We start from the raw sequence: 12,245 nt of genomic DNA, 5'->3' as shown, positions 1-12,245 counted from the left end.
TAGATTGAAACAACTACTTGACTTGGAGCTGATGGGTCCTGGAAAAACACACTTAAAATAAATAACACTTAAAAAAAAATTTAAGAAGTTAGAAAAAGAGTAACAGAATAAACCCGAAGGAAGCAGAGGAAAGAAATGTGAAAGATAAAATTTAGGGTATAGAAGAAAAGTAGATCTGATGGATACTTCTGAGAGCTGGCTTTTTGAAAAGACACATCAAACTACTGGTAAGCCTGATCAAGGAAAAAGAGAGAAGGAATTTAAAGCAACGTGAATAATGGACAAAGATCTCCTGACAGTTATTATAGAGATGAAAAAGGCTTTCAAATGGACTCTGAGCCACGGAGAAGACCATGAAAGGGAATGTGCAGGATGTCATTGCTGGGCCACTTTATCGACCATATTTAAAGGCGTCCTGGGCAGAAGTCCAAAAACAGGAGAGGATGAAACACGCTAAAATAGCTGATGCTGCACCTGGTTGACTACAGCAGTTCTCGTCTATTTCCATACATTAACTCATGGGTGCCCATGACTCTGTGAGGTGGCAAGGGAAGACACATCTGCCCTTGTGTCACAGATGGGGATCTAAGATGGGAAGCATTCAAGGACTTGTCTCAGGTCACGTGGCCACCAGAGGGTGGCACAGGGGCTGGACCCCTGGATCGTCTGATTCCCATCCATGTCACGCCATGTGACTGCACTGGCACTTGGCTGGGTCGTGTTGGCTTGCTCTTCAGCTGCCAGAATCAGGACCTAACTGGGTGTGATTTCAGGCTGTTGTACAAACGTGCTGCTGAGAAGTGTCTGCAAAATAGATGCTCAAAATCAACCGGAGAGATGAAAGCTGCTTCCGTGACCAACAGGGAGGTGAATTCAGCAATCCTGTCTGTTTCTATTCACTTGTTTCCAGCCCCTGGACACCAGAGAAATGGGCACCCTTACCTAGAAAGGAGATGAACCCCCCACTCCCCAAAAGTAACTGAAGGACCCCAGTGTTCTTCCAAATCACCCTACAGCCAAGGTGAATTTTTGATGGAGCTCCTAATCTAACCTTTTAACTACTGGACACAAAATGGCACCCTCAGTTTCATTCATTCAGTTGTCATGTCACGTATCAGTTTACGTAAAAGGAAGTGCTAAACATCTGCCACATGCAGGTATGTTAGGTGCTGGAAGGATAAAGATGAAAAAGACATAGTTCTTTTTTTTTTTTTTTTTTTTTAAACCAAAAGGTATTTATTTAATATATTCACCACAGGGGTTCAAAGACATAGTTCTTGATTTCAACAAATTTAGGGTTCAGCAGGGGTGGGGCTCAACAGGCCATGTAACTGACAAAGACATTCTTCTCCTCTCTCCTACTCCTTATGTACCTGGCGTTTTGGATCAAAGTGCACCATCCAAAAAGAGCTAGTGTGCCATTTGAATGTTTCACCAATGGACTTGACCATGAAGATCAAGAGTTGGCTGAAAGAGTACTTTCAAGCCCACCAAAACTTATTTAAACTGTGCACTCTTCTGTGAGTTCCAAATGGAATATACGATCCAGCTGCCCTTTTCCTGTTTATCTCCTTAGGATTCCCGTGAGTTCCTCCCAGGACCAACCCTGAGCCATTCTGCGTGTATCCTGAGTTATCTGCCCCTAATTCACACACCGTTGGGTTCCCAATCAGGCATTTTCTCAGGTTCAGCCCAGTGCTCTCTCTCTCCAGTGTTAAGGTGACCTGGGTATAAATTGTGCACAGAAAAATAAATAGTTCTGCTGCTTCTACAACCATCCACCGCAAAAGCCTCCTCCTGACTCCTCCCAAGCAAATGGCTGGTTATTTTAAACCTATGTTCACATTAGGTCTTCATCTTTCATCTTCCAGGCAGTTAACCTCTTCTGGATTGTTTCTATTTTAAAGGAACACCCACACCCAGAAAATCTCCTGGAAGGGAATATTCAAAGTCATTCTCAAGTTCAGTTGACAGTCTTTCAAAGGTGCATTACGTGCCTCCTAAAATAGAACACCTAATGCAATGGGGTTTTGCTGAAATGATTACAGGGGACTGTAATAGATACTATAAAGTCATCTCACATTTATAGAATGTGTAACAGTTTTGGAAAGTGCCTTCATATTCTTTCTTCCGTTCATTACCACAAGTCTCTGGGATATGGAGGGTGCGGATTATCACTGCCCTTTTACTAACGAGAAGCAGTATAGTAACACGGTTAGAACATGGGCCCTGGCGCTGCTCTTTGAGCCTCAGTTTCCTTCTCTGAAAAACAAGGATAATAACACTTGCCTCCTAGATAGTTGTGGGAGTGTGTAAAGCACTATGTGCCTGGCACATAGTCAGGGCCTTACCTGTGTTTGCCATAGGACTCACGAGGAAGCTGCTCTCGGAGAGGTGTTTGGACTTGCCTGAGGCCCCCACGCAGGTGTCGGGTAAAGCTCGGGTGGAACCCATGTCCTAACCCTCAGACTGGAGCTGTCGCCCTCCCTGTGCTGCCTTTCTAGGCTCCAGCAGACTTCATCCCATCTTGGCCAGGAATCTCTCCATGGAGTGGATCTCCAGGGCAGCCTGCCTGGGTCCATGCTGGATGGAGCCAGACCCCTCAACTCACATCAGATGGAGGGAGGGTGGCAGCCCCTAATGGCCCGAGGATGCTCAGGACATCACAGTTGCTTAAGGACTTAGTGATTATTTGGTAGCCCCCAGGACAGCTGACACACTCCGATTCATATGATCCTCCAGGTACGGTACAGGGTGACTGCTGCCCAGCAAGCCACTCAGGGCCTCCCGTGAGCAGGGGACACTTCTCAGACCTGGGAGAGTTTCTCGGTGTCCCTCGTCTCCCTTGACCCTGGTCCCAGGGATTTCGCCTCGGGGCCCTTCACATGCTCCTTCCCCCTGCCATGCCCCTTCCTGGTGAAGTCACGTGCAACTTCAGCATCCAGGCAGGTGTCAGCAGATGGCAGTCCTCTGTGTAATTCCTGGATTCCCTCTCCTGTGTTGGCTGCACACGGATCTTCCTGCCGTTATTACAGCACTTAGCATACCAGGTTGTTACTTAAGTAAATATTAATATGCCCCATTCGAAACAGAGCTCTCCTAGGACCAGGACTGGGCCTCACTCACCCTGCATCCAGCCACATGTCCTCTGTGGTGACAACACTCATATCCTTGGTGACACAAAGTGACTTGAATAATAATTACCACAAATGACTCCTTATTCTTCTAGAGTGGGTGCAGGCAGGGGACTCTGTGAAAACGTCAACCCTTCTCTGCGCCCAGTTCACTCTGACCCAAGCACCAGAGGAGTCTTCCAGAAAGAAAGCTTCCCTTCAGCATTACCACAACTGAAATGGCTTTCGGAAACCAAAGAATAAAAACTATAACTCTGAGAGAATCAAGGAGAACAGACATGAGAAACCAGGACAAAAAGTTCAGTCAAGTCCCAGCTGACTTTGGTGGGGACAGAGCCACACCCAGGTTTGGCAACCATCCCTCTGCGTGTCCTGAGAGTGGAGTGAGACGTCTGCTTTCAGTTGGTGTTATTATTTATATCTCTTTTGACTCACTGGAAAGCTTTGGCACAACTGCTGAGGGCCTGAGTCTAGAACAAACTTCAGTTTTATAGCCCCCTGCCCGGCAAGAACGTCACCAGGGAGTTGTCGTTTCACGTCCTGTTCTGGCATCGTCGTTTCCACCTCCAGATCAGCTATGGATCATTCAAGCCCCGCTAAGCCTCCTCTGTGAAGGGCCATCTGTGCCTGGCAGCCTCTGGTGTTGTTGCAGGTGTCCCCGCCATGCAGAGGGTTGTTCACATGTCACCTAGACCATTCTGGGGACGTCTCTAGGACTTTGTATCTCCAGGGCCGAGGCAAAGTGTTGGCTCAGTGGGCTGGCATACACTTGGCTTGCCAAAAGTATGTGAACTCAATTACACATTTCCTCTGACTGGCCAAGTTCAGGAAGTTTTGTTACTCCCTGTTTTGTGTTGGTAAGGCTGCAGGGCAACAGGCATTCATTCGCCTCTGTTGCTGGTGGGCGTGTGCATTGGAACCACCGCAGCCAAAGGCACAGTGGCACATCTATCAAAGGTAAAAACGCACACTCCATTGGATCCACCAAGTTCTACAACTGAAAGAATGAGCACCTATTGAGCATTTATACGTCCTAGGTACCGTTTCCAACAATGCACATCCAGTAATTCATTTAGTCGTCACAAAAGTGTCGGAGGTAAAGCAAGGAGACTTCAAATCATCTGCCCAAAACTCTCCAGCCAGTAAGAACCCAGACGTCTGGCTCAGGGGTGAGCTCGCTTAACTACTGCACTGCGCTATATCCGTCTACAGTTCTGTGTTATCTATTCTCACTGAAGTATTACCTTAACAGTGAAAAATTAGGAACGACCTAAATATCCATCATAAGGGGAGGTGAACTATATTATAGTTTCTTCTGTTCAAGGAAACACTAGACAGTTGTTCTTTAAAGAAAAAAGTTGATATGGAAGTGTACTGATGTATTACAACCTCCAAGCTATAAAAATTTAAGTTAGAAAAAAACTGAGTGCAGGAGAGTACGCTATCATTTGTGGGAGAAACGTCCGCATATGCACGGTATGACTCTGAAAGGATATACAAGAAGAAATAAAAACAAAACAAAACAAATATACAGGGAACCTAGGAGAGGGGACATGCTTTCCACTGTATCACTTTTATACCTTTTGAATTCTGTGCCATGAAAGTGAATTACCTATTTGAAAAGAAAACTTAATTTAAAAGAACAAACTATACCTGCAAAGTGCATAATAGTTACCGCACAGAAAACACAGTGCCAGATGTTTAATTCTATTACTAAATGTCCACATCATTTTAAAGCTATTTGTTTCTGCATATTTCTCCCCTCTAACATCTAGCTCAGAGGCTGGCATATCCTAGGATCCCACAAATGGCTATGGAATGGAGGGATAACTTGCATATTGAGTTGAATCACATGGAAATGATAGTCACTGAAGTTCCTCCTGCAACTCTACAGACGAGGAGGGGCCCCTACTTCTCTCTAGAAATCCAGCTCAGTGAGGGAAAAGCATGGAACAGAATCTCCCTCAGAGCCTCCAGAAAGAACAAACCCTGCAGACACCTTGATTTTGGACTTCTAGACTCTAAAACTGTGTGAGACAATACATTTCTATGGTTTAAGCCACCGAATATGTGGTAGTTCATTACGACAAATCTAGGAAGATTATACAGCCTACAAGCAGCCAGTCAGGGAGACAAACAGGAACTAATTTCTAAATTAGTTTTAGCAACAGCATCCCTAAAAGGGCAGGTCCGGCGGGAGGACTAGGTATGGGAGTAACTGGTATCACACACGTGGAGGGCGGCTGTGGCAAGGGGGCATTATTATTACTGTTATACTTTATGCTGAGCAGAATAAAACGCGCCCTCCCCACCCCCCCAATCAACTGCCCCTTTATCTGTCAGACAGGCTGCTCTGAGAGGAAGAAATGCTTCATCTGACAAACCTTGTTCTTTTCTCAAATCATGTGGGTAATTACTCAGAACTCTATTTTCTTTGTGGTTTTTGCAAATAGATTTCGTGGTGATTTTTTTTTCCCAGGCATTTTGGCAGCTCTGAAAGGGGAAATAAAAAAGCCTTTTCATGGCGGTGTATGTCACTGGGGAAGCCAAAGTGCTACAACAGAGAAGAGAAATATCCTTAATTAAAGAAGAAAGAGATAAAGGTTACCTGGGTCTCTGAAATGCTGCAATGCTGACAGTCTAATTCCTGAGTCCTTTCCTCACCTCTTCGGGAATGCACCTTATTCTGTTGGATAAATTCTTCCAGCCTTAAAACCTGAAACAGAAGAATAGAAACGCTTGGCAGTAAAACAAAGCCCTGTCTCCTGGATGGGGTCATCAATTTGGGTCAGTCAGTTCTAGGGACAGTGCCCCATTACACTGATTCCAAACGTACTTCTAGGAAGGCCATTTCTAATTAGCTAGTTGCTTAGTCTTTCCAAAAGATGAGACTGGCAAGTTTACCGTATGCCACACTGTCTCTAAATTACTTACATACATCTATCTGCTTAGAGGTGTAGGGTGGTTTTCATTGGCTTGCACACCATTTCACACGATTTCTTTTTTTAAAAAGTGAATTGGTAAAGAAAAGGAACAATATTTAAGAATTATACAGATAATATGAGAGAAGAGTGGCTAGAAGGTGCGATTGAATTGCAAAGCCTTAATTATGATAATTATTATTAACCAAGTAATTGTAGAGTGTCAATCAAACTACTGGCTTACCTGCTCTAGACTTTGAGAAGAAGAAGGCCAGTAATCATATAGGAAACTCAGACAATGCTAATAAATCTTTGTAGAAAACCTAATACTCCTTAGGCACCGTGGGAAGGAAGGGAAAGGGAAAGAGTGAAAGCAAGATGGTAAGATAATAAGATATGGTCCCTGCCTTCAAAAAGCTGTCATATGATGGAGGAAACAGACACATATTTATAATCACAGCAACATTCAGTAGTCAAACGTACAATATAACAGCACCATTAATGGTGTGTTTGGTCTGTGCCAGGCATGGACCTAAATATTTTATAGTATCAGTTCTTTTAATCCTTATATCATTATTATGAGGTAGGTACTATTACAAGGAACTTACAACAATAAACTCTGCTCAGAGGAGTCCAAGGCACCTTTAGGGGTACTGAAGGATGAATAGGAGTCCATCAGTGACAGGGTAAGAGAAGGCATTACAGGCAGCAGGAATATCCGGTGCAATGATGGAGGAAGAATAGTGTGTGTGTGAGGACCAAAGGAAGGCTCTGTGTGTGTATGTACAAGGTCCAGTATAAAGGACTAGAGAGGAGGGGGCAGAGTCTTGGGGAATAATGATGGTGAGTTAGATTGGGCCCAAATTGTGTGTGTGTGGGGGGCAAGAGAATTAAAGATTTTAGGGAAGGAGGAGTGGGACCTTAAGCAGATTTGGGTTTTAGAACACTAGTCCTGGAATTAGCTGGCCTAGGGAGAATGTAGAGACAGAGAGATACAGGACAATGCTCTTTCTTGTAAGACTCCTGAGAACATCACAGAAGAATGACAAAGCTATCAGAATGTCTTCTTGGCTTTACATAATGAATATTTATGTATTTAAATATTCATAAGACATATTTAAAGATTATGAAACTACCTATATTGCATCTTGCTAAGGCTTATGAAATATTTAAATGAGTCATGTAACATCTAGAAGCAGGTTAAAAATAAAAGAGTGTAGGTGAGCCATTCTGAGGGGCTTGACCAAGGCAATGGTGTAAAGAGAGGGAAGAGGACCCAGAAGCTTAAGTGGTAGCACCTGCGGGACTCGGCAATTGCTTGGATGTGATGGTGGGGCAGAGCAGGGACTTGGGTGAGAGCAGGAGACATGGATGTTGTCAAGGGTGATTCTCCCATTTCTAGCTCTGCTAAGTGGGTGGATAGACAATGATACCATTAAGGTGGTAAGAAAAATGGAGGATGAAGAGTAAGCCTGAGGCACTCCGTCCATGGTCAACATCTGGTTCACGTCCAGCCATCTGTAAACACTCAGAGTCTGAATGATCCGCAGTCACCCAAGGGCAGCACACTGCACTGGAGACAGGTAGCACAGCGGTTAACAGTGGGGTCTTTAGAGCCCTATCACCGGGTCAAATCCCAGATCCATTACTTGTTACCCGTGTGACTTTGAGAAAGTGATGTACCTTCTCTGTGCCTTAGTTTCCTCATTTGTCACCAGAGGTGATAATAGTACCTACCTTGTACAGTGGTTGTAAGGATTAAGAGTTAATACGTGTCAACTTCTTAGACAGTATCTTAACTAGAGTGAATGCTCAACAAAGGTTCGCCATTTCTATTTTTAAAAAGAGGGGTTCTAAGAGGAATTCAGAGAAATAGTCAGGTGACGACCCAGGTGTCCCCTGTCAGAAGTGCACCTGGGCTGGTCCCACACTTGGATGTGACGTCTCTCTAAGCTCTGCAGAGCAGAGTGGTCCAGATCCAATATGAAGATTGACAATATAGCTCAACAGGGAGGTAGGGAAATGAGAAGAAGGAAGGGAAAAGGGAGGAAAAGAGAGTAGAAGGAAGGAGGAAAAAGGAGGGAGAAAGAAATGGGCTTCCTTGCTATCTAGCCACCTTGGGCTGAGATGGAACAGAAGCCTCTACAGCAGAGACTTTCAACCTCTAAAGCCCCTGATATATCAAACCTAAGGAATGGCATGCTCACCTTGTGTTTTTTTTTAAAAAATGATAATTTGTGACAATAGAAAAAAGATTAGAGAAAAACGTGTGTGTGTACACGTCACTGAGCTGAAGAACAACGCATCACAAATACAGCCCTGGGCTTCTCCCTGATCCATCTCCCTTCCTCCCTTCTAGAAATAACGGGTGGTTCAAATTTGGTCGTTTCATGCTCATGCATATCTGTAGATTTAACTCCATTATACGTATTCCCAAACAATTGTTACACTGTTTTACACACAGATCTGTATTTTTTTAAAATTTTTAAAAGTTAGTTTCAGGTGCACAAAACAATGTAATAGTTAGACATTTACACCCATCAGAAAGTGATAACCCCCCTCCTGGAATCTCCTACCCCTCTGACAGCGTATGTAGCTGTTACAAACCCACTGACTCTATTCCCTAGGCTGTACTCCACATCCTGTCACTCTGTACATATTATAGTTGATATTCAACATTTTTCAGCTTCAGCGTTAGGTGTACAGCGCAGTGGTCAGGCATCTACACCGTCCATGAAGTGGTCTCCCTAATAGGACAAGTGCCACGGGGATAGGAAAGACAGTTTGGGGAATATAATCAATACAGTTGCAAAGGTTTTGTAGGGTGTCAGATGGGCACAGCTCTGTATTCTTAAAAGCTCCCCAGGAGGCTGTGATGCATGGCCACGGCTGAGGACCCGATTTCATGGGCACTTGTGTGTATCGGGGTGGCGGGTGAAGCAGGGCCCATCTGCAAAGTGTGAGGGAGGGCAGAGAAGCAAGGAAACCTCTTTACGTTGTTTTAGTCTGATCAGACTCGGGAATGAACCCTGTTTTCAGCCTCTTCTACCAGTTCTTCTCCCCGGTAACATAGTCGGCAGCCATTGTAAACTTTGACCTTCATCTTTGGGTGGTCCAGGCAAGCGGCCCATGAACCAAACTCTGTTGTTCGTCTGGTGTAGATCCATTGCCTACCTCTTTCTCCTTTGCCTTCGTCTACCATGGAGGCCTGACAGCTAAGGCCTTGCTTTCCCAGGCTGGCCACGTGACCCAGATATTAGCAGGGGGAGTAAGAGTCAGCTGGGGCTTCTGGGAATGCTTTTTGATCCCTGATGAAGCAGGAGGGCCTGATCATCACTGCTCCTTCCTGTTTCTTTGTTTAAATTTGGACATGACAACTGGAGTGGGAACAAACATTTGGAATCTGAGCCTACTCCTCCATCAGACACAGCAGGCACAGTGCCTAAGGCCCAGGATACTTTTAGGGGGCCGTGAAAATGAGCGAATTTCTTTCAAAAACAGAAGAAAGAAAGAAAAAAGAACAACAACACAGCCTGGTTATATTCTTTATACAAATGCAGTCATAAAATATATATATATTTTTTTGTTTGAGGAAAGAGCCCACTACAGCAAAAGTGTCTAAATGCCCACAGAAGTGATAACAAAGCCAGCGTGCAGTAGAGACCAAGAGAATGGCAGACTTACCAAGCCTGATATCATTTAGCTGCAGAATCAACACCAGCAGCCTCCTGCCTCCTTCTTTTATGTGAGACATCAAATGCCTCTTTGTTAAACTTCTATAAAACAGGCTCTCTGTTACTTGCAGCTAAATTTATGCCCCTGAGACAGCCTTCTTGTCAGGTTAGTCCTTTTGTTTCTTCTGAGGATGCTGAATGCAAGGAGGTCAGGGCAGTTTCCTGAGATTCTTGGCATCTCAGTTAACCAGAAACTCGCAGGGCCCAGAACCATCCCCCATGAGCATTGCATCGCGTGAGGACTCACCTCGAGCAGAGAATTCTGGAGCTTCACATTTAGGGCAGCTTTCTCTTCTTCTAGCTGCTTTATCTCATTTTCTGATTTCTTCTTCACTTCCTCCAACTGTGTTTCTACTTCCTAAATGATGATTAGGAGAGTTAGCCACACAAAGCACAAAAACATGGACTGGACACACCCTGCCTTATTCCCAATGCGGTTCAGAGAAGCTTATGAGAGTCATAAAATATTGTAAGGGAAGATAAATTAGAGATACACGAGAAGGTCAAAAGAACAAGTGTTAAATTCATACCATAAACTCTGATACATATGGAGTGGGGGGGAGGGTAAATCTCGGACTTTAAGTTTTGTACTGTCAAATAAGAAAAGAGAATACTTGTACTGACACAATTCTCCATGTCCCATAAGTCAAAAAACCAACTAAAAATTAAAATCAGAAGTAATATAACAGTATCTGACGGCAGACAGTGATAAATTAGAGATGTATGTTATAAATCCTAAAGCAACCACTAGCATACTCGTGGTTGCTAGTACCATGAGTAGCAACAAGAAAGGATAAGTAATAAGTCATTAGTGAAGAGAAAGGATAAGTAATAAGTCATTAGTGAAGATAAAGGGAATACCAAAAAAATATTAAATGAATCAAACATAAACAAAAAAAGAGGTAAAATGAAAAGAGAACAGAAGTGGCACACAGGAAAAACAGCAAGACAGTAGACAATGATAATTACATTAAATGTAAATGGTCTAAATTTCCTCAAAAGTCAGAGATTATTAAAATAAATAAAAAATTAAGACCCAGCTATACCATAAAAGCACTTTGAATAGAAAGACACAAGTAGATTAAAAGTAAAGAAATGCATTAAAATAGACCATGCAGCACTAACCATAAAAATGATAGAATGCCTATATTTTTATCAAAGTAGACTTCAGGATAGGACTATTTCACAAATGATTAGAAGTCCAGTTCATCAAAAAGACATGATAATCCTAAATGTTATCCTTATTACTTATTTATATCTAATAAATAAGTCCAAATTTATATAAAGCAAAAACTGATAGAACCAGAGGAGAAATATAAAAACTGACAGTTTAAATTTGAGATTTCAATACTCCTCTCTCAATAATCAACAGAATAGAGAAAAACTAGTGAGGAAACAAAAGGCTTGAACGACACTATCAACCAACACGACCTACGTATCATTTATAGAATGTTCTACTCAACAGCAGCAGATCTTGTTCTTTTCAAGTGCACAAGGATCATTCATCAAGACAGGTCATATTTGGGCCATGAAACAAGATGAATAATTGAAAAGGAATGAAATTATAAAATCTATTCTTTGACCACAAGGAAACTGAATCAGAAATCAATAACAAAGGGATATCTGGAAAGGTCCCAAATATTAAGCAATATATTTCTAAATAACCAAGAATATTTTTGGAGTTGATAGAAATTAAAAGTTGGGGAAAAACTGAGAAAATCATTCACATTTACAACTATTCTTTAAAGTAGAAAGCAGAGGCCTAGAGTGGTTTGGGGTGACTTCTTTAAATTGGACAGAGTCTGTTATTCAGGCACACTACTTCTCACACACTAACTTGAGTCTGGTTGTTTGTGGGCATGTCTTGTCCCTCCTAACAGACTGAGTTCCTGAAAGGCATGCACATTTCTTGTATCTCTGCATTGCTCAAAACACCAATTACACATTCAGTAAACAGTAAGTAAACAGTGAATGGCTAGAGGCCCAGTGAGAACCCAGAGGCTGCTTGCCAAGGCCCAGGGCAATGTGTATTTTGTTACGCCTCATAGACAGAGGACAAAACTTAGTGGCTTTGGAATCAGGCAAGCCTAATTTACATCCAACTCTGTCATCTCTTAGCTGTGTTACATTCAAGTGACTTAATCTCCCAGGTTCCTTATCTGTGAAATAGGAACAATGCCTGCCTGCAGGGGAGGTAAGGATCAAATCATGGAGTGAAGAGTTGTCATTACTTTTAGCTGCCCAGATGACCCTTCTCTGGATGTTTGGGAAATCCTCCATCTGATATATCAGAGCCCTCCTCCCACCACTGATTCTAAAAACACCAGACTTACATTCCCAGACTCCTTTGCAACTGGGGCATGGGCAGTGTGACTGAGGCTCCACCAATTAGACACACCCATCCCAGATTCTGAATCAGAAGCTATTGATATGTACAAGCTGGCACCTGCAGTTTC

At 43.1% G+C, this 12,245-nt stretch overlaps 1 protein-coding gene across 5 annotated transcripts in view; it reads right to left on the bottom strand.

Annotated features, from left to right (window-relative positions):
* FAM184B (family with sequence similarity 184 member B) overlaps positions 1-12,245 on the bottom strand; it is a gene marked incomplete at its 5' end in the record, with an annotated part of 96,630 nt that overhangs the window by 28,904 nt on the left and 55,481 nt on the right. For all 5 annotated transcript variants that reach the window (XM_081045926.1, XM_081045924.1, XM_081045927.1 and 2 more), the window contains 2 exons: positions 5,743-5,850; positions 10,037-10,147. In XM_081045926.1, the coding sequence (XP_080902052.1) occupies positions 5,743-5,850; positions 10,037-10,147 (219 nt within the window). The remainder of the gene's footprint in view (positions 1-5,742; positions 5,851-10,036; positions 10,148-12,245) is intronic.

The sequence above is a fragment of the Rhinolophus hipposideros genome, assembly GCF_964194185.1.
Source record: "Rhinolophus hipposideros genome assembly, chromosome: 1".
Taxonomy (NCBI): Eukaryota; Metazoa; Chordata; class Mammalia; order Chiroptera; family Rhinolophidae; genus Rhinolophus; species Rhinolophus hipposideros.
The sequence above is the reverse complement of the archived record's forward strand: the minus strand, read 5'-3'. Positions and strand labels throughout refer to the sequence as shown.